The sequence below is a fragment of the Atheta coriaria genome, unplaced genomic scaffold (assembly GCF_025399875.1).
Source record: "Atheta coriaria isolate IRGN ID8LTWV9N9 unplaced genomic scaffold, Caltech_Dcor_3.1 hic_scaffold_9_pilon, whole genome shotgun sequence".
Lineage (NCBI taxonomy): Eukaryota > Metazoa > Arthropoda > Insecta > Coleoptera > Staphylinidae > Dalotia > Dalotia coriaria.
Window position 1 is genome coordinate 13,294,166 of NW_027045451.1, and position 22,423 is coordinate 13,316,588.

General features: G+C 42.1%; 6 protein-coding genes across 7 annotated transcripts; 2 read left to right on the plus strand and 4 right to left on the minus strand.

Moving 5' to 3' along the window:
• Positions 1-1,020: 1,020 nt before the first annotated feature.
• RanBPM (Ran-binding protein M) lies at positions 1,021-6,347 on the minus strand. Its single transcript, XM_065312180.1, has 7 exons — positions 5,882-6,347; positions 2,918-3,458; positions 2,738-2,850; positions 2,093-2,677; positions 1,908-2,041; positions 1,739-1,850; positions 1,021-1,665 (listed from the first exon to the last, which is right to left on the minus strand). The coding sequence occupies exons 1-7, from the start codon at positions 6,084-6,086 to the stop codon at positions 1,532-1,534; spliced, it is 1,824 nt and encodes a 607-aa protein (XP_065168252.1). The 5' UTR covers positions 6,087-6,347; the 3' UTR covers positions 1,021-1,531.
• A 251-nt stretch (positions 6,348-6,598) lies between these two features.
• Positions 6,599-7,665, minus strand: LOC135799163 (SAP30-binding protein). Its single transcript, XM_065312186.1, has 2 exons — positions 7,054-7,665; positions 6,599-6,989 (listed from the first exon to the last, which is right to left on the minus strand). The coding sequence occupies exons 1-2, from the start codon at positions 7,553-7,555 to the stop codon at positions 6,667-6,669; spliced, it is 825 nt and encodes a 274-aa protein (XP_065168258.1). The 5' UTR covers positions 7,556-7,665; the 3' UTR covers positions 6,599-6,666.
• A 232-nt stretch (positions 7,666-7,897) lies between these two features.
• Positions 7,898-9,292, minus strand: LOC135799162 (retinol dehydrogenase 13-like). Its single transcript, XM_065312185.1, is given in 5 exon segments — positions 7,898-8,087; positions 8,090-8,477; positions 8,527-8,781; positions 8,838-9,003; positions 9,077-9,292. Coding segments are annotated over 5 exon segments (1,002 nt in total). The 5' UTR covers positions 9,175-9,292; the 3' UTR covers positions 7,898-7,992.
• BTBD9 (BTB (POZ) domain containing 9) lies at positions 9,279-11,842 on the plus strand. The gene is given in 5 exon segments (XM_065312179.1): positions 9,279-9,643; positions 9,698-10,124; positions 10,127-10,351; positions 10,410-10,786; positions 10,914-11,842. Coding segments are annotated over 5 exon segments (1,881 nt in total). The 5' UTR covers positions 9,279-9,472; the 3' UTR covers positions 11,595-11,842.
• A 957-nt stretch (positions 11,843-12,799) lies between these two features.
• On the plus strand, positions 12,800-21,088 carry LOC135798872 (uncharacterized). Of its 2 annotated transcripts, none has more exons than XM_065311844.1 (6): positions 12,800-13,041; positions 15,587-18,104; positions 18,167-18,278; positions 18,724-19,814; positions 19,880-20,119; positions 20,182-21,088. In XM_065311844.1, the coding sequence occupies exons 2-6, from the start codon at positions 15,606-15,608 to the stop codon at positions 20,269-20,271; spliced, it is 4,032 nt and encodes a 1,343-aa protein (XP_065167916.1). In that variant the 5' UTR covers positions 12,800-13,041; positions 15,587-15,605; the 3' UTR covers positions 20,272-21,088. The 2 variants fall into 2 exon arrangements, with proteins under 2 accessions (XP_065167916.1, XP_065167915.1); XM_065311843.1 differs by having other exon boundaries at positions 12,802-13,495.
• On the minus strand, positions 20,878-22,337 carry Mat1 (CDK-activating kinase assembly factor). The gene is made up of 2 exons (XM_065311851.1): positions 21,999-22,337; positions 20,878-21,937 (listed from the first exon to the last, which is right to left on the minus strand). Exons 1-2 carry the CDS (start codon positions 22,120-22,122, stop codon positions 21,108-21,110), a joined length of 954 nt encoding a protein of 317 aa, XP_065167923.1. The 5' UTR covers positions 22,123-22,337; the 3' UTR covers positions 20,878-21,107.
• Between the last annotated feature and the right edge of the window lie 86 nt (positions 22,338-22,423).

The window sequence follows — 22,423 nt, forward strand, 5'->3', positions numbered from 1 at the left end:
ACTGGTTCTTTTGTTGAATTATATATTTAACGCAGCTTAAATTTCCACTCTTATATCATATCATTATCATATTAACCAATATCTTATCGTTATCTTATCTAATAAATATTATTGACACCATCCTTCCAACTGCAATACCAATCAATAGTTGATACAAAACCAAAACTTGCCGACGAAATCAAACTCAAGTAATACTTGGAGTTGAGGGCAAATTAAAAACATTTATCTGACGATCACGACGCACATCTCAAACATATTAATTAATATATCAACCTTGATCATTTTGATTGAAATCCGTAATTATAAAAGTGGTGTGTGAATTTTCTTTTGTTCATATGGTTGCATACATATCACAATAAATTTCATTTTCTTTTATCATTTTCAAACAGTACAGAAACTACTAATTGCTTTCCATTTTCCGTCATCCAGCCTTCTGTACACCGCAAACCATCTACATTCAATACACATTTGTTTTTACGTTACATTAGGTTATATGTATTCGTTTTTCGTATATTCATAAAAATAAATTTCAATTTGTTGGATTTTTTTCGCAATTTTACAATGTATGTTTACATCCGATAGAATCCGATATAATTGTTACAGATGAAACCATCAGCGCGCTACGATATATCTACTAACATGGCCATCATCGTTAATTCGCACGCAACACAAGGAGTACAATCGATATGGCGATTAATACATATTAGTTTACACATGTTACGATTTTCATTCCAGCACAGACGAAGAAAATCAGATTCCTCGAAGCTAATTTTATTCTCTTCTCTGGAACATCCAAGTTGCATAAATAGTTATCGTTACTTTTATGTACATTATTATAAAAATGCGTTGTATGTTTATTTCACTTCGCTTTTAATTTTTAAACGGAGTCGCTTGTTATTTGGTTCGTCTATGTCCAATGTGCTATCTACGTATTTATTTGATTAACGTTATCGAAATATTCATTTATGCGACCACTTATCATGTACGATGAACAAATAGAAACAAAAGAAAACAACCAAATTTGAAAGCAAACAAAAACAATAGATTTATTCTTATAGTAATTATTGCATAATTATTGTATATTCAAATTGTTCGGAAAAAAGGTCAATAATATATATGGAATACGCTGAAATCATATGTACACAAATTATGCTAAACGAATTATAGTAACGTATAAAACAAGCCCATGTAACTGGTTTCTCCGGAGCTGAGAGTGAACAATTTCGTGAACAACAACATATGCGTGACAAGTGGTAGCATAAAACTATCCATTATGTGTTGGCAGTCTATGTAATGTTGAATTAGTGTTAATCCCGTCTTAGATTACAAACTGAAACTATAATGGCGTTTGCATGTCCTCCCTCCCAGCGTGTTTTGCATCAAACCGCGTGCATGCTGAATAATCTCTACGTTATAAATGTTATTGAGTTCACTCTGGTTACCAAACCAACGACTTGTTTCAATTCGCGCCCGAATTAATTAACGTGTTGCGCATGAGGTATGCGCAGTCGTATCCGAACGGGTGTCAGTATCAGTGCTCCAGGAGTTCGGGGATGGAGGCGAAGGCACTAGATCCGATACCTGCGGAGGCCATCAAGCGCACCAGTTCTTGAGCGTGCGCCATCGCGACTTCCAGTGGTGGTTTTCTAGGTTTATTAGTAGATTCTGCAATACATACACATATGTCCAATTAAATGAATCATTTCGTTCAATGGTTAGTGCTAAATTATGTACATACTTAAAATAGCTGAATTAAGTGATGCATAAACTCTTTCCCTCTGCAGTGGATCCAACTGCCATCCTACGGGGCTCGCCCATGGATTTGAATAGGCTAATAAACTAAATGCGTCCTAAAAAGTTTTCCCCTTAAGTAAACAGATCAAACTGATTATAGGTAGGTGTCTTACCATGACCATGTCATGAGCTTCATTCGAGTCGTCTTCAGTGAGTGTTTGACTCATAGCATATAGCTCTTTCCCAAATTCAAGAATTCTGTGAACGGCAGGTTTACAACTATTCCGGCTGTATGGCCCATCCACATCTGCAATGATAATTATTTAATAATAAAGTAGATAATTTAATAAAAATTTACCCATATCTTCATCCTCGTTTTCAAAACAATCTACTTGATTGACGCCCGCATTGCTTGCGGGAGTATGGCTGTTGCCGTTCTGATACCCGTTACTCTTGCCATTGGCGCTCACAGAATGCCCATTCTGCTGCGGTTCCTCGGAGGTGTCCATTTCAACGTCGCTATCCGCGGCACTGGCATCAACTGGTGGGGTTCGTATGCTCGCTGCTGGAGCCGCATTATTCGAGTTGTTAGCGCTGCCATTAAGCGCGGCCGCCGGCTGGTTCTGATTGTTCATATCATCCAGCTTTGGTGATTTGTTATTGCTAGCAAACGCTTTCGTCGACTGTATCACCGACGTCTGTATAGGGCTGCTCGGTGAATTGGCGTTCGTGTATGGCGGTGGATGTGTGCCGAGACTGTTGTTGCTGGCAGATTTGCGACCGGCGTTCACCTCCACGTCGGTGCCGTTCACCATTTCAATAAACTGCCGACATTTCAGCATAAACAGTAGCTTCTGATCGTTTTTCAAGAGATCCGGATATAAGCGCTTCGTCTTATCTATGGCCTCGCCCATTCTACCAGCTAACACTAATTTTAAAATCTCTGCAAACAAATGCAATCAGAATTCCATTGTTACTGAAAGCAGGTGGTGAGGTAACTTACTTTGGCGATTTTTTATTGAAGCGATGTCTTCGTTAAATGGTTGATCTGTTACAGTGGCGAATGCTTCGGCAGTGTTACAGAAACCATGGTGTATTAAGTAAGACGATACCATTCTAAAGAAATACCATACATTTATTAATACTTTGCAGTTTGCACATTTGTGTCAGTCGATTTACTCACTTATTTAATACGGTTTGCCATTCGCCTTGGCTCTCCGGTACTGGAAAATCGTAAATTTGAAGTCTTGTTCGAGATCGCAATTCCCTCATCATGTCCTCAATGTCAAACATAAAAGGCTCCTGACCAAAATTCGCATCTACCACCTCTCCAGGGGTCTGCAATCCAACGGTCGGATATAGATTAGGAGGTAGATCTGTGAAAGCAGTGCCCAAATGGTGCCCGTTTTTGGTATAAAAACAAGTATTGTCGACTAAGTTCACGCCGCAGCCGATGACGTCGCCCGTGGTGAAGGTGGGACCATATGGTTGTCCTGTGCCGGACGAGCAGAACGAGTGACCATCATCACCGTGATAACCATATGAATGTTTATCCCATCCGGGCAGCCTGTTCATGTTAACGCCGGCGGCAGAGAGTCCAATGCCCATGTAGCCATCACGGCCTTTGCTAACTATGCGCACCTCGAAGTAGTAGAGACCGCATGCTGCCGGAATCGGATGCGTCGCTTGCACGCTGGCAGCGTCTTTGTGCGTTTTCCCACATCCTGCAAAAACAAAACTTTCACTCTTGAAGCAAATAAAATAATAGCGGCCGGGCTGGGATCGTGTAGGTGGGAGGCAGGGGTAAATGACATCGCGACGTGACCTTAGTTGCCTCGCGTTGCGTTTCGGCTGGGTCCTTCATCCACGAAAACAGCCCCCCCCGATCAAACTGTCTAGACGGCGCGGCGCACTGAAGACCAAAAAACTTTCCTCGGGCTTTGCCATCAAGTTCAGGTGGCATGCGCATATATTAATGCGATCAAAACATTGACTTGAAAAATTCAATAATTTTAAGGGTGCCCTATTTTAATTCTAGCCTCGCCAACCTATGGCCTTGTCGATACTTAGTTCGGGCATAGTAGTGCGTTTTGCACACAAATAATTGCTCATTTGGCTTTGTGTATACATTTCTGCTCGGCTGCGTGAGTTGTGCACTTAATGAAACAATATTTTCCATCAAATCACACACAAATGAGAGCATGAATCACTTGCATCATGACTTTTCCGATACAACCAAAGCTAGTAGTGAAAAAATCATCAAGTTGTCATCAAGTTTAATTATTGAATACAAAATTACACAGATATTTTAAATCGATATAAAAATCCAACTTATTCAATTACAACTTTTTTATGATCTGCAACTATAGCAGTATTATATGTAGTTGTGTCTGCTGTTATTGTTCACGAGCAAGAGGTAAAATGTAATAAGCACAGTGTAGTTAGAGAAAGATTGGTTTCGTTCCGTTCATAACTGTGCCATCCATGGAATAGAAACTTCAAATTTAAACCGCGGAAAACCATCAGTTGTGGTGCATGCAAGACGAATAATCAATTGGCAAATTCACGATTTATATCGATATCACAAAGAATCACGCATAGTATCTGTACCTGTCGAACAAAACCATGAATTTTTCATACGGCAATTAAATTTGCATAACAACGTTTGTAGCAAAAAATTCTTTTTTTAAAGATTGCATTGATTGTTAATGTTAATGAAAGTAAATTTTATGAACTGATATATTAGTATTTTAATATTAGTGACCTGAGCGGCGTTAATTCCACCGTGTTTGTTTTAAATGTGAATATCTTGCACACGCGGCGCTTATTTTTAGGCTTCGCCTTAAACTTTTCTCTCGTTGTCTAGCTATTCAACCGTAGACGCTAGTTGCAACAGTACCCAGCGCCTAATATTTTATCATCAAACAAATATCAACAATCAGCGATGAACAATATCACCCACAATGCGAAAAGAATCAACATAATAGAGCTAAAGCAAACTGAATCAAGTCTAGCTTCTATTTCTACGAAACTCTGCGATTCATTTTAGGGCCGAGTATTTTGTGTTTCGTTGGAAATTCACATCGAACATTGCGACTCAAAATAGAAATCGTGCTTTTCATCATTCCTATTCGTGTTTCACAACACAACACACGTCTGAGTCGTGCTCGATATATTCAGTGTAACGCGCGCGCATAAATGATGAAAGTAATTACATTTCCGGTTTATACATCTAGTAGTTCTCGCCGGAGGAAACCGCCCAACGTAGAAAAACTTAATGGGGTGACAATATCCGAATGCATCGAATACAATTGAATATTTTTAATTCGCGTCACGCCAATGCCAAGCGATAACTTATTTGCGTATTGCTTTGAGACATTACTACCGAAAAATAAACAGCTGAGACCATTAACGGTTGTTTACGCATTGAAATAATTTATGCCGTCGACTTTCCCTCCAGCCGAAATCAACACAAGGCGATCAAGGTCCTGACCCGTCTCGGAAACAGGTAGCAGGGCACAGACAACACAAAGAAACGATATAAACGTCGCAATAGCCCAATCGGATGAGATGATCACATGAAGCGCTCTGTTGGAAAATGGCCCGTGGCATATTAATTGATTGCAAAACTAAAGCGCAGCTTACAAACGAACGGTTAGGAATACCGAGGTCATCACATTGAGATCTAAGCATAGGCGAGGAAAATAATTGTAGCCCGTTTGTTTCATTGTTGGTTGTATACGCGTGTTTCTGCATTGGTGTGTAGCACACGCTCCCCCCTGCGGCCCGCACCCGCCGTCCTTCATGACGATCAGCTGATTTCTTTGTTTAGTTGTCTGAAAAAGCCCAGTATACCCAACAGACGGTCGATGACATGATAATTTTTCTTGATTTAGGACGACCACGACGAAATTATTGTAGTAGGCGTATGTACGTCATAGGTTATCATTGTAATAGCAAGTTTTTTGTTCGATGAGCAGCTGACAAAACAAATAAAATAAACCAAAGAACGCTCCGCAATGGATTCCGCAACTTGTGTGGAAGTGTGGTAATATTTGAAGGCGGCTATAATGTTGGCAGTATCCAACAATAAGTAAATGTGCGTTGTGATTGTGACGGAGTGAAAATTAACAAAAACACACTGTACCTTTATAGTGAACTCGTAGATTGCTCTGCGAGAGTCCAATGTAATTGTACTTCTCCTTGGGACTCCAAGCGCGAGGCAGAGGTGTCTTCTCTTCGCACACAGCCGGATAAAGCTTCTTCAGCAAGTCGTCGAGATCGTTCTGCGCGTCCAGGTTCGGAGCCATTACAACAGCACCAGCACTGCGGCCACTGCTAACAGCGGCCATTTCTAAACTCCTCAGTCGCTCTCTTGCTCGCTCACTGCTGCCCGGCGCTGTCTGGCTCGCTCACCGCGAATGCCATGCAATCTACTGCCAACCTGTGTGCACCGAACACTGTGTGTGCGCACGGCCGCGGACGACGACTACAGGCGCGCGGTGTGCGAGGCTACGACGTCGGGAAGCGTTTCATCGGCTGATCGCGAACGTGCGCGAGCGTACACTCACTCAACTATGCGCAACCTCGCCATTATTTTCTCCGTTTTCTTCTTGTTTGTGTCTGTTCGAAGCACTCGTTGTATATCTGCTTTTCTTGACTGTGACTAGCTTACTGCAGCCTTCAAACAATTTAAACCACTCGACGGCTGTTAGCAGATGAAACATAAATATAGGCAACCGTATATACGATGCTTGACCTAATTTCTTCAACTCACGGCCAGGGTACACAGAGGAAAATTCGGTTATTCATTCTCCTGACATATTTTAAACAATTGTCAAACCGAAAATATTACTGTCAGGAGTACCGTACGATTAATAATTTATTTCTTATCTTATAAAGTACCTATTTGAATTTAATCTACATTTCATTCTATGGTCTAGGTTTCTTAGGCAAAGATCCAAAAGCTGAAATGACAGTCGCCTTAGTCCCTGTTGCACTATTTGTTAATGAGGGCTGCACCAAACCAGCAGGTTTAATATTTCCCACAGAATTACCACCTGGTTGATCCCATTTGCTTTTTCGTTTTTTGGCATCATCCTCGTGCTTCTTTGTTCCTGATACGAACTCAACTTTAGACTTGCGTTCCTTTTCACGTTTATCCATCTCAACATTTTGCACTTTGACAAGTTCATCAAAATAAGACTCTTTGTTCCATTTATGTGGATCATAAATTGCTGGCGGATAATTTGTGCCTAAAATATAATTAAACATCATTATTACTCATTTAGACCCAAATAATATATAAAATAATATAACCTAGTTCATTAATGCCACAAAATGAGATAAGTTTCTCATAAATACTTGGATTTCTGAAATCTTTTCTTCTTTGTATTATGTCATTCATGTCTAATGCATTCTTTCTCATCTTCTCATAGAGTTTTGTGAACTTTTCTTGAACCTCAGGTGCACACTGGCCTGTCGGTTCAGGAGGTAGTTGAATACCATCTTCATCAACTGGTTCTGGTTCTATGGGTATATCCTCTGGTATTTCAGTTATCACAACTGTTGTAGGTGTTTCTGCCGAATCGTCATGGTTCTCGTCGTCTGACACCACCGTGTCGTCGTGGTAAGAAACCAACTTCGCAACGCGTGTTGTTATTGTTGATTGAACCGGTGTAGATGGTCGCGAAGTTGGCGTGGATTTTTCGGGCGAAGTTTGTGGTGTTTCAATTGTAACTGTACCAGTATTTTCCGACTCGTTGACGTCATCTTCGCCCTCTGAATCCGTGTAGGTTGCCGTTAACGAAGCCAATGCCATTCTTTCAAAATAGGTTCATCAGTATTTCTGGCTTGAGGGTCCTAACGTTCAGAAATAAACAAAGTTTATGAAGTTTGCAATGCAGGTTAATATAGCAAGGAGTCCGTACCATTGTCGGAAGGTGAATGCCATTAGTTTCGAGCTTCCCCGCTAGAGCGCGTTATTGTGCAATAAATTTTTGTTTAAATGTTTATGCAGGAAATGTTTTTTAAAATTAATATTGCATGATTAATAATCTCTGATAAAAATAAATAATACCAATTATAATACTATAATTATTCTGTTAAAGTAAAAAATTATATAACTACCATGCCATATTCCCGAGCAATATATTGCACAGTATAATGTATTGACAAATGTATTTTTCGTTATTATCTGTATACAAATTTTTTACAGGTTTTATTCATTCATTTACTAAATTAATACATGAATAAGTATCATGCTACTTGAAATTTTGCTCTTGTCCACTTTTCACTTACCAACCACAACCATTTTGACAAGTTTTCATCTTGCGCCACTGGAGAGGTTTTGTTTCAACATAATCTTGGAAATATTGTCCGGACACTTTTTGAACTTCGGGATCAAGGGCTAGATATACAATAGTTTGACATCCCTGTCGTGGACTCTTTATAAAAGGCCAAACTAGCGGCTTCAGAAAGATTGTAGAAAACCAACTATTAAAAAAACCCATGTGCCTAATGATTTCAGTATCCACCATTCCTGGATGGACAGCATTCACTGTAATATTTGTATTTTTCAATTGTTTGCTCAACTCCCGTGTGAACAAAACATTTGCAAGTTTGCTTTGTGCGTAAGCGTCACCAGGATCATATTTTTGCTCTAGGTTTAAATCATTCTTGTTAATAGCCCCTCTTAAGTGTGCAATACTGGACACATTAATTATTCTTGCAGATATTGCAGCCTACACATAACAAATTAGTATATAATGATCAAATATTTCATCAAATTACCTTTAATTTAGGCATTAATAAATTTGTCAAGTAAAAATGTCCCAGATGGTTTACACCCAGTTGCATTTCAAAACCGTCCTGTGTCTTAGTATGTTTTTTCACTCTCATAACACCAGCATTATTAATAAGCACATCTATTTTCTCTTCTTTACTAAATTGCTTGACAAATTGTTCAATGGATGCCAATGATGCTAAGTCACATGCTTTGCAGTAAACAAACTTGTTCTTAGTGTCAAGTACAATTTCCTCCCTGGTCTAAAAACTCTAAAATGCTTAGTTGCTTTCCTAATTTTCAAAAGATTATTGAATACCTCCTCACACTTCTTCATATCCCTACATGCCATATATACTTTGGCATCTCTCCTTGCCAGTTCCCATGCTGTCTCTTTACCAATTCCAGTATTAGCCCCAGTTATTACAACTACTTTGTCCTTTGCATCAATGTTTGAGGGATATCTCTTGCCGCCAACCCATTCTCTACAATATTCTCAACACAATCAGAACACAAATAGAACTTGATTAAATTGTTAACTTAAATGTTATAACATACTTTATAAGACATGCTATTCCGATACTTGCTGCAATTGAACTTGTCCATACAATATGTTTAGGAATTTTCTTTGGAAATTTATAAATGAAATAATCCATTTTAATTTAACTTATCAAGTTTCGCGTTATTTTAATTTTAACCTAAAAATTAAAATATTGACAATCTTATTGACGGTGTGTGGTACAAGCGGCTGACATTCTCATTGACTGCGCAGTGTTCAGAAGAGCATTTGTAAACGTTGTAAACAACATAACAGTAAACAACATGGCGGCAGTGTTGTGATTTGACGTTGACGATTAGTGCTTGCGCAAATTTGTTTCTAATGTTTATTTAAATCCAACGTAGAAAGTGATCAGTTTTAGTTCTCGAATTGATGCAATTGTCGCATCTGATAAGATGAGCAGTAATCATTTGCAGTCGCCTAACTCTTGCGGGACATCGAGCAGCCGCCTCGGCGAAATTGCGCACCTCGAACAGTTCTCTAACAACTTTGCGTCGCTGTTTCTCAACGAAGAATACTCGGATGTAGCCCTAATTGTCGAAGGGCAGCGACTACACGCCCATAAGGTTTGTTTTGTCCATTGCTCCAACAAATATGATTGTCATACTTATGTTATACAGGTTATCCTGGCTGCCAGAAGTGAATATTTTCGAGCTTTACTATATGGTGGAATGAAGGAATCAAACCAATCTGAGATAGAAATGCCTGATGCTGCTTTATCAGCATTTAAAGCTCTACTTAAATATATCTACTCTGGCCATATGTTTCTCATTTCAATGAAAGAAGAAGTCATTCTAGAAACATTAGGTTTGGCACATCAATATGGTTTTCAAGAGCTTGAGACTGCCATATCAGATATTTTGAGGCAATTATTGGCTTTAAAGAATGTGTGTGCAATTATTGATACTGCCAGATTATATGGAATGGACAGGCTTGTGGAAGTGTGCCATTTGTTTTTTGATCAGCATGCATCAGAAATCTTAGACCATGAATCCTTCATTAGTTTGTCACAGGCCTCTTTAGTGGAATTGCTTAAAAGGGATTCGTTTTTGCTCCGGAAGTGGAAATATTCAAAGGTGTGTGCAAATGGTGTAGGCACAATGAAGTAAGCAGTGATGAAGTAATTGACTGTGTTCGCCTCTCATTGATGACAATCACTGATTTATTATCAGTGGTGAGACCTGCAGATCTTGTAAAACCTGATACTTTGTTAGATGCTATTGCGGAAAGAACTAGTGCAAAAGTTAGCAATCTGCCACACAGGGGGCAACTGAGTAAGTGCCGAAAATAAAGTTTACAACACAACCATAATTTTTTTTATATTTTTTTTAGTATTGAATGAAAACGTTGCAACGCAAGGGCATGGTTCGAAAGTAATCGCCGGCGAACTATTAGATGCTTGCATTGATGGAGACATTTACAATTACGATTTAGAGCGTGGGTACACCCGTCATACTATTGGATTGCCGGATCAATGTATTATTGTCAAACTGGGAAAGCCATCAATTATCAATCACCTAAAACTGCTTTTATGGGATCGCGACAACCGTTCCTATTCTTACTACATTGAAGTTTCGCTTGAGCTCAAGGATTGGATTCGAGTCATCGATTATAATCAGTATGCGTGTCGGTCATGGCAGAGCTTATTCTTTGATACCAGAGTTGTGCAGTATATTAAAATTGTTGGAACAAATAATACATCAAATAAGGTAATTGTTATATTTTATTAAGTTTAGAAATTATATTGTTTTGAGCAATATTCCAATGTTTTACTTAATTTTCGTGGATAATTGCCCAAATATTATGTAATGTTGATTTATTGTTTTGGTATTCCAGGTGTTTCATTTAGTATCTTTGAATGCAATGTACAAAGAAACCCTACCGACCGTCATAAATGGAGTGATATGTCCCACGAGTAATGTTGCTACCTTGGAAAAGTCCGCCTGTGTCATCGAGGGAGTGTGCCGCTCAAGAAACGCTCTGTTAAACGGCGATACAAAACATTATAACCTCGATTCGGGCTACACCTGCCATCAAGTTGGCTCCGGGTCCATCCTCATTCAGCTGGGTCAGCCATACATGCTCTCCAGCCTGCGCCTTTTACTGTGGGATTGCGATGATCGAAGCTATAGTTACTACATCGAGTCGTCCGTCAACATTCGCGACTGGGAGGTGCTTGTGGATCGCACTCGTGAGAGGTGTAAATCATGGCAGGTGGTTCGTTTCCCGGCCAGGCCGGTTGTCTTTATCCGAATTGTCGGTACCTACAACACCGCTAATGAAGTGTTTCATTGTGTACATTTCGAGTGTCCCTCGTCAACAGATCAAGAAGAACTATGGAAGACCGAGTCGAAGTCGACGCAGAGCGGCAGCACTCAGACGAGCGTGCGAGACGTTGAGAACAATAATAATGGCGTGGCGCGGGCATTAACGCCGAACGTCGACGCGGCGCAGTCTACTGAGACTGCCACCGAAGCCGAGGAGTTGCATTACGCCTGGGACGATGCGGTCGATTAACATGCGGGCCGCCATTCGGACATCCGAACGTTCTTAATATATTCTACTTCATTCTAGTCACAGTATGAATTACAATGAGTAGCTTGTTCCTTGATTATCACGCAAATACTTAGGAAAAGATATTTTATTAATTACAGGTGCAAATATTGTAGAAAATTGTTAGTATTATCATTATGATTGCATATAGCTCCTAGCGAATCTTAGAACCTTGAGATTGTTATTTTAATAATAAAAAAGATGAAATTATATATTTGTAGTTGGGTCGTTGAAAGTTGCGGCGTGTAACAGTGCTGAACAAGGACGCGACGTGGAGATTCCGAAAGAGAGACGTCGCTAGCATAACCTGTTATGTAAAACGAGTTTCGTAACTGCGGCCACGAGAGAGGAGATTCCGCCGAGTTTTCTCGACTTCACCTTGCGCGCACAATGCAAAGACACCGGAGAGACAACAACGCTCACGCGGTAGGAGGAGAGCGACGCAGGTAACCCACGCGCTCGCGAGTCGTAATTCTCGATGCTTTCGTCATTTACGAAAAACGCGAGTTTTTTTAATATCCTTTTAAACTTGTATTTACATACGTACTGTTAAGCGATTTAACTCTTATCACGTATCCAGTCACATGTGCACGCACGACTGTTTTCAACCAATTAAAAATAACCATCATCATGATGACGCATTCAGATTTTCCGGATTTCTCAACTCGAAATACGCGAAAATTGCGAGATATGAAATGCGAACGTTTCACGTGATTTTGGAAAATTACCAAAAATCTTTTTCTGCGTTTCTGTCGAAAAATCAGGCGAGAGCAAGAGTGAACAAAAGCATATCGCGAGTTGTAGCAAATTATCGCATCTATCGCAATGTTTAGGAACTTGGGCTCCGCTTGAAAATAATCCGGATTAGCGTAGAAAGAGAAAGCATGACGCATGTGGTTGTTGGTTCTCTGGTGCTGCGATGCGAGTTGTTGGTGCGGTGGCCACCGGTGCGCCACGTTCTGCCTTGCCGCGGCTGCCGTGGAACAGGTTTATACTTTTTCTTTTTAAAACATGAAGTGTCGTGTGAGCGAGACGGACTGAGGGAGATTCCATGCGGCCGCACGTGGGAGGGGAGAGGAAATCGCGCGTTCGCGCGCCTTGAATGACTAGCAGCAATGGACAAGGCGCACGCATGCCGGACAAGTGCGTGTGGGAGTAAGACACGCGAGGAGATTCCGGCGTGCGAGAGCGAGAAATGCTCGCGCAGTTGGTTCACTCGCGCGGCCTTTACAAGTACGTCATGCGATTGTGATGCGACTGGCAGCACAGCGGGTCGCGGAGTGCGGCGGTGGGTTGCGCACGAGAGAGTTGGTGGAATAACTGAAATGGAACAGTAAACATGGCGCCGCGCTAGTCAGCATATCGCATATCGTGAGTGTCGTAGTAGTGTCGCGCGGTACGCATCCTGGCGGTAGGTTTTTCGTTGTTTTCTTTCGAATTTCGGTTGCGATCGCTCGCGTCCCTTGCGTGTGCCCACAACTGCGCACGCGAGTGTCTCGATGAATCATTGTGTTTTCGCCGCGGAGCGCAGCCGAGCAGGGCTCTGGGTGGAGGCGGCGGCAGCGGCGGTGGCTGCGGGCGCAACGCAAACAAGTGCCAAAACAAGCGCGTCGCATGCGGCGGCAGCCGCGAGCGCGCTCCGAGCGTGATTATCACCATCACAACTGCTGCTCGGGCATTTAAGCGGACCTATTATCACAACGCGCACATCAATGGGATTTATTAAATTAGTAAGGATGCGCCGTGATTGGTGACGGTGCGTCGTAGTGCGTGTGCTTGTGCCAAAGTCGACGATGCGCTAGCGGGGGCAGCTGGACGTCGCAGTGCCCCGTCGTACACAGGGAAGCGAGGGAAATTCGCAGCAGGTGAGCAGTCCAGCACGCTGCGCGCAACCGACTCGAATTTTGCACGGTATTGTACTTTGGCGCCGTGTTGACTATCACTTGGCGTCATACGCTGTCTGTGCCGTCTCGCAGCCTCCCACTCTCACAGCGGCGCGCTCTCAACTCTCAACCATTCGCATTCCTCGCCTCTTGCGGCCAAAATAGCGCCGCGGAATGTTTCGCACCTAAATTAGTCTAATGAAAAACTAGTTTAGAATTCGGGATGTTGTGCGCTGTTTGTGACAAACTTGCGTTCCAATCGCACGTTATGATCAACTTGTAACTTGAATGAGCCGCGGTATATTCATTGGTTTCCTAGCAGTAGACGTCATGCGTGTACGAACTGTGTGGTGTTCGCGGCGCGCGCCTCATTGACGCTCTCGTTACTCGTTCGCTATCTGTCCGCTCATAAGCTGGGTAACATAATTCCGTAATCGAATTACGTAGGTATAGCAGGAATGTCCGGCGAAAAGCGCAGAATCGTATTTAGCTAAACCTCATATACTTGACCTTTGTCACAACAATCATTTTTCACTCCATTACAATGCGTTATTGTTCAACATATTTTACTGTATTTTTTTGTTTTGTTTTTGCCGTTGTGGAACTTATTATTTCAGTTCGGAAACTTTTTCGTTGCAACAACGTGGACAGTTTTTACTTTCAAGTAGTGTTGTACCAGTGAACTCATGCTCAGCACGCTAATTGTCCTTGTGGACTGGGGTATTACTCATACCAGTAATATGCAGTTTTCGCTGCGAAAAGGAACGCGACCGTCGGAATCTCGAACTATTTTGAAAGTCGCCAACAGCAGTTTATTTGTGGGCATGTGGGCATCCTTTGGTTTCAATTCGCGGCATTGCCTGCATACAATTACGCCTGCAATTTGGCGCGCTGTGCGCACAGCGTAAAAATTGGGTCGCTGCAATAATAAAGATGATTCGTCATATTAAAAACAAACCGATAGTTGACCGATGATAGTTCAACTATGTACAATATTGTGCTGTGTGTGCGTGTGTGGTTAGCTCGGTTGATTCTTCAATAACGCGCGAGTGTACGCTGCGTGTGTTGTTGTTGTTGTCGCTTTGTCGCAATTATGAATCAGCGGCAATAACAATCGCAATTCAAGTCGGCTGTTTACGTTGTTGCGTGGTTCGGGGGAATTCTGCGGCGGTGTGCGTGCGTTTTCTCGGTACGGGTACGGACAAGTCGGCGGCAATTTCGTGGAAAGCGCAGGTAGCCGCAGATCACGTAATCTCTTTCTTGGAAAAGGAAATGTGTGCGATGGAGTGGCGTGAAGAGTGGTGGTTGGTTTGGGGGTCGTGCGAGTGTGCGAAGCAACAGGTTACGCTGCAAGCTGTTGCTTGCCGTTGTCCGCATGCCCGCATGTTAAGACGCGGTATACCTGTATGCCAATGCGTTAAATGAGTAACACCTGCTGTTTTTGGTGTCCCCCTTGTTTGGCTTGTCGAGTGCGGTAGACACATGCATACATCAGGTGCATTTTATTTTTATACCGAATTATGGGTTCAAAACGCTTCAAAATTTGTTTCGATGACATTATCGTAATAAAAGTTCTCTCGTTGTTGTTATGTTCTGGTATCAGTTCTATTAATTGACTCACTAAGTTTGTGTACATCCGTTGTGGGTTTCTGATTTATTGCCGTTACTATTATCACGCTCGATTGTCACTTGCTGAACAAGTGTCGAATTCCATGTCATTTCGTACATCATATTTTATTATCTATTATCATCCGCATAGGGGAATACATACTTGGATCAATTGTAACACTTTTTCTTTGAACAGTTTTTAAACGTCATGATTAGGGAATTCTCTATGCTGCCTGAATGTGATTTTTAACATGTGTTAATCTGTCGAGCGGTTGAATGGCGTGGGCTCTATCAGCGCTTATCAACCACTCTTATATATGACTCACACACAGCTCAAATCTCCGATAACCGCGAACACCACACCGAAAGTTTCTACTTGTTCGTTGTGAGCTCCATCTCACCAACTCATGGCGACGATATATACGATGAGCGTACTCTAAATTGTGTCTTCTGAATTATTTCTAGATAGTTTTGCCCTTGCGCCATGGAGAGGGGCGGTGACGGAAACAAATACTTGCACAAGAAGTTCAAGAAGCAGACGATCTTCGAGGCGCCCGAAGATGACCCGTGCTATCCGCCGCTTCCGGGGATGCTCACCGGTGCCCGCGAGCGCTTTCCGTCTCCGGAGCACCTCCTCCGGTATAGTACAAAATGCGACAGAAGTTCGCTGAAGTCTTCCATTACATATCCGACTAACTACGTGGTCAGGCGCGACCGACTGTTTCACAGCAGTTACGCGGACGAGCACGACGACGACGACATATCAGATAAGCCCGAGTACGTGACGGTGTCATACCAACAGGAGGGCAAAACCGACGAAACTTTACTGGGCACTATCGTTAAAGGGGAGCCGGTGGCGGCGCGTGTCTACGACGCTCATAATGCGTCTACATCGACGGCGGCCAACGGCGGCAAGTACGTTTGCCCGTTTTGTAGTCTGGCGTGCAGCAAGCCCAGCGTGCTGCAGAAACATATCAGAGCGCACACCAACGAGCGGCCGTACCCGTGCCAGAGCTGCAACTTTAGTTTCAAGACGCGCAGTAACCTCTACAAGCACTGCAGGTCGCGCACTCACGTCAACCGCGTGATGGGGAATAAAGGCAGTGGCGGGGGTGGGGGTGCCGGTTCGGAAAGCGAGTCGAACGCGACCACTCCACCGCCATGCCAGCCACCCGTTGAGCGCCCGACGGTGATTACCGATACACCACCCAACGCCGAGGAAGCCCCTAAGGCGAAGCCCTATAAACCGCGCTTCCATACCAAGTCATACTACGAAAACGAGAATGAAGAGAATAGCATGGCGATCATCAATGAGAAGATTACCACAGAGCCAACGCCGAACCTGTGTTATACTTTTAATAAGATACTCGATTCCTGCGAACAGCGTATGCCATCCGCCGAGCAGCAGATCCATTCGCACAGTCCACTTGATTCGTCGCCAGACTCGTGCAAGAGCAACGGCGACGACCAACCCTTGAACTTGACCAGTAAGAATCGCAAGCGGTGTCTCAGCGAGGTCTCCTTTGAACCTGCGAAGAAGAGCCTTATCAAAGAGCTACTCTTGAAAAATCTCTCTGCTGATACGAACTTACAATGCCAACACTGCAAGATGATATTCCGGACGTTCACGGAACTGGAGCTGCATAAAATGAAGATGTGTAAAGGACGCGGGGGACCGCGTTATAGTCGCAGTAGCAGTGTCAATGTTGCAACAATTCTCACCCAAAACAAGGATTCATTCAACTTTTCACACAAATCACCCGGACCATGCCTGGGCAAGACGCGGCTTGTCGAATCTGACAAAAACAAATCGTTCTCTTGCGACGACGGGTTTCAAGGTAGTATAAAGGACATTGGCAAAGAAAGCTATCACTCTTCCGTTCACTTTTTCTCCGACAAACTGCGTAAACCACCTGTAAAATTGTTCGGCGGCGAGGTGAAGGTCACCCAGACACCGGCCGTGGGTGATCACGAAGATGTTCCCACATATCCGCAAGGTGAGCGGCCGGAGAAGCCAGACTATCAAATGGTGTCCTCGCCGAAAGTGAGCGAAAATCGTGTAATCAGGAACACCTTACAGTCGGGTGGTATTGTATTACATACGATGCCAACCAAGCAGAGTACTCCGATGTCAGGCGACAAAGTTGAGGGTATAAGCGCGAACGGTTCCAATGGTGATTACTCCAATATCATGGACTTCAGTCAGAATGCAGCCAAGTTACTGGCGCCCAGTCTCAAACAACTGAATTTAACAATACCGGGGGTAAATGCGAATCGTTCCTACTCCGAGTCTCCGACGCAGTCTTTACTTGCAGTTAATCAAACTAAGGGTAATGTTCCCAAGGTGATCTCTGTTGGAGACACTACAGATCCGATGAGTTTACTGGTCAATGGGAAAGTGGTGCGATACGTGCCCGGAATGCCAGGCCCCATTATTGCTGAAGCGATCAAGTCTAAACCGGTCATTCGGATCACACCATCCAATGATGATGGGGAGAGAGTGGCGTATGTAAAAAGCGAAGCACCAAGCTCACCCGGTGTCAAAATGGAAATATTGGAACCACCACCTGTTACAACTGAAGCACCGAGAAAATTTGCCCGTCCGAACAGCCTAGCGTTGAAACCATCTTCCGTTTCTTTAAAACACCATCACGGCTTGACGCCGACAATGTTTAATCAGATCCTCATAAGTCCCGATACGCCGCGCGGAGATAAGAAGTATAACGAGCAGCTGATGAACGGCAATTACTATAGTAATTTGGGGCTGAAGAGCTCAACGAAGCCGGTGTATTGTACGCTTAACAAGACGCAGCCCTTCTATGTGCCGCATTTTAGGAAATTGAGCATGTACTCGGAGTGGCGGCAGCAGGACAATAAGGGTGACAAGTGGTACTTGCTCGAGTATGACAGCAGGCAGCGGAATGCAAGTTATTCTATAGCAGGGAAGTACCGCGCGGACAAAGTCGTTGATTCCAGATACAAGGTAAATATGCGAGTGGGAGTATTTTTTTACACAATGTATGTTTTACATCTGTTGCTTTTCAGTTTATTCCCGGCGATGTGACTAATAAGAAGGAGGAAACTATCAAAGCGGCAGCGAAGTCGCTTTTGGCCGGATATGAATCTCACGAGGATTACAACTATGTTCGAGGACGAGGTGAGTCATTTAACTACATCATCCAACTCTGCTCATAAATCGCCTAATAGTTGTAGCAATATTTTCAATAATCTCTTACAAAATCAAAAAGTTAATATACCAATCAAAAAATAAAATAAAACACGCCACACTGTGCACGACTGTCGTGTCATTTAGATTTTATGAGGATTGCAATGTCACCGTTATAAATACTAGACCTGCGAATGCAAATGACGTTGTTATGTTATGATAATTTCGATTGTTTGGAGGTTGGTAGACGTCGGACGGCATAATTTGCTTCATTTTAGAATAAAACAATAAATGCAACTGCAAAGCTCACCGTATTTACTATAAATTATGCAATTGTGCAGTTCCAATCCACATTGCCATCTTGTTTGACGTTATTTGATTGATGTTTGCTAGCACTTTTGAAACTACATTTACATGTACTCTTCACAATTTTTAGATGAGGCCTCCACAAGAAACCAAGAACACGAGGCCGCCTACGGTTTGCTATCGTTATCACAGAAAGTTAATTCGACCGCAAAAGAACTACCCAGTCCGTCGATGATTGAGACAATCAATCGTAGTTTCGTCAATGCCGAACAGTTAGTGCACGTCTTCAAAATGAACTATGTTAAGAACAAAATTCTCGATCAGAACATCTCACTGAGCGCTATCAAGCGGGCGGCGGACGCAGGGCCCAAAGAGATGGATGTTTTGCCCTTGCATGCACGTGAAACGAGACCGCTTACCTATCCATACACCACGCCGATCACTGCCAGCGAGGAACCAGCCCGCTCAACATCCAGCGAGTCTGTGTCGAGCGACCCATCGACGGAACGAAATATTATCCATTTCAATGTTATCAAACGTTACAACCCGCCACCGAAGCAGCCTCCGCCCGTACCGGTTATTACAAAATCTGCCGAACATGTTTACCTAGCACCCAAACAGATATCTCCCGTGCTGGACCAGCGTAGACATGTTGTGCATATGTCGCTGCCGCCCCCACCTCCACCATCGGAAACTTCGCCCTTCAGCGCAAGTGATGATTCAGAAGCAATGGATTTGTCTTTTTCCCAAGTTGCTGCCAACGAACGTGTACCTGATGATCTTCGAATCAATGGAGCAAAGCAACTGGATCGCGTCTCCACATCGACTGGGCCCCTTGTAGGAAAAGTGCAACTTCGTGAATACGACAACAGTGCCATGGAAACGCTTGCCGATATTGCCACCAAACAAGAGAAGCTCGAAAAGAATTCGGTTGCAAAGAATGTCGCAACTGAGTTCCTCAAACTCGCTACAAAGAACGAGCATATTAAGACTGAGGAAAAATCGACGAGCGTGGTGGTCAAGAGTGACCTGATTGTTAAGTCGGAGGAGAATAAAAACTGTATGATCTGCAACAAGACGTTTAACAAACCGTCGCAATTGCGTCTACATATGAATATACATTATCTAGAGCGCCCATACAGGTGTGACTCGTGTTCCGTCAGTTTTCGCACGAAGGGGCACCTGCAGAAGCATGAGCGCAGTGCTGGCCATCATAACAAGGTACATATCAATAACTGATGAACACCATAAAACATTTTTAATCGCAACTCGAAATTTGTTTATAGCTTTCCTCATCGCCAGCGCAATCATCACAGGAGCCTCGGCCGTTTAAATGTATCGATTGTAGCATTGCGTTCCGTATCCACGGGCATCTAGCAAAACATCTGCGCTCAAAGATGCACATCCTCAAGCTTGAGTGCTTGTCGAAGGTACCTTTCGGGCTGTATGCAGAACTGGAGCGTTCCAACAGTCTGCTCACAGAAATCAATACCGCAGATGGCGATCAATGTCTTGATAGTTTGAAGGTACGTGTGCTCTGAGTTAATCATAGTCTCGGCCGTTTTTCCATGTTTGATATATTTTACAGGCTTTGGCCAGGCGAATCTTCATCAACGAACCTGGCAAATTAACTCAATTGAACGATGATCATCAATGCTCTGAAGCAACAGCTAGTTAGTATATACATTGAATTGCGTGCTAAATTGTTTAATAATTCTCAATATCTGGCGATCGCATCGATCCGCCCAAGACTGAATCGCGCGTAATACACACACACACATACAAAATGGGACGCAAGTACACATTAGTTTTAACAATGATGCCACCAGCGACGGCCACTCGTACGCTGAAAATATCCCAATAATGAAGTCACTAAAAATACTATTAGAAAATGACTCTTCTCTTGGAGTTGTTTTTACCTTTTAAGCGTAAGCTACATAAGAAACGAACATATATATATTATTCAAGAAGAAAAAAACTTAAATGTGATATAGTTGGTATAATTAATGCGAAGTATATGATAGAATAATATTTTAGTGAAAATGTTTAAACTGGAAACATATTATATAAGATAGGATAACTAAGCTGATTGAAAGGTCCATGTTTACCGTGTTTTCTAATTGATGTTAATTATGGGACGTTGTTTAATTAAGAAAATTGTTTCATCATCGCAAATAGTGCAATTGCTAACATCAATCTGCTTTTGAGTGGCCTTTTAATAGAATGTTTGTTGAGTTGAGCGCGGAAATAATTTTTGGTAGTTAAGGTAAAAAAAATATTATGAAAGGTTTAGTTTGTTGTATGTATACATTTGTACAGTGCTAGTTTAAGTGAGACTATTTTTCTCCCCCTCAATTACTATTACTATTATTGATTAATGAAAGAAATGGTCATGAAAATGAAACCAAGAGTACAACATTATAATTGTTACATGTACAATATTGCATATTTTGTTTTCGTTTTATTATTATAAAGTCTGTTTTATTTAAAACTAACTTTTGGCTGCTAATCTCTTTACTCCGCCGTCGGTGAGCGCTTCACATGAAACAAACCTGCGAACGCGTCCTGTAATGCTCGCTGACAGGCTATATGCGCTTTAAATCCACCCGCACGTTCCGAATTTGTTTCTTGCCTTATGTGATTCACAAATCCACCGTTAATGATCTCCTTAGTGGCAGGCGGTCGTGGTCCGTCGATTAATAATGAAACCGGCTTGTAGATGAACAAGGGCCCTTCGTCAATCTTTACTGGGAGGAATGATGAATTTATTGATGCACCAAACTTAACGCCGGTTGAGAAGTGCGACAATTTCTCCGGCATTTTCATGTCGGGCATGACATCTACTTCTTGTTGCTTGCTTTGTGCAAAGTGTTCAACAATATTGGAAGCATTTGCATTTGAGAACATTAATTCATCAATGAGAGCCTCTTTCTGGGTAATTTTTTTCTTTTTGGATGATACCTCTTCCATTTTTATGAAATTTCGCCGTAATTCTTCCTGCTGCTTTTCTAGTTCTATAATTTCCTCCAATTCATATTCTTCCCTGCCAAGTTTAGTTTTGTTTTTCATTATTAATTCCCTATTTTCTTTTTTATACATCTCAATTTTTTTATTTGTTTCTATAATATCAATATCATTCATTAGATTATAAATAATGGTTTCAATTTCTTCCAGATAGTCATTGTATTCAGCTAAAGAAGAAAAATCCTCCTCCTTTTTATTGAAATCTCTTAATACTCTTTTACGTATGTCAACTTCTTTCTCTACAGCTGGGTCTTCAAATAGTTGTATTCGAAAGTTATTTCGGCGTAAAGGAATTCTACACTCAGGACACGCACCTGAGCCTTTATATAGAATTCAAGAAACATGAAAAGATTGTAATAATATGCTGATAAATATTGTTACCTTTTAGAAACAATAAGTCCACACAACTTTCACAGAGTGCATGGCCACATATATTCACCATCATCTTTAAGGACGGATTTTGAAACTTGGTGGTTTTGCATCTTGGACAAATTGTGTCTTCCATTATGATATGTGAATTATTTATTAATTATGACTTGCAAAAATTAAAGATATCAAGGGATAAACAAGGTTTAGATAAGTACATATCTTTCAATTAACACCGGTTGAAAACAACTAGGTTAGAATACGGAAACACAGATGTTCACCATCAAGTACAGAAATCTACCTATATATCGTAAATGTTTAAATTTGCGCAAAATTTTACTTTTCCAGCAATAGATGACGTCACCAATTTGTAATAATAGGTATATACATACACCTATATACCTCATCATTCGCATAACGCGCATGCGCGCAAGCAGTGC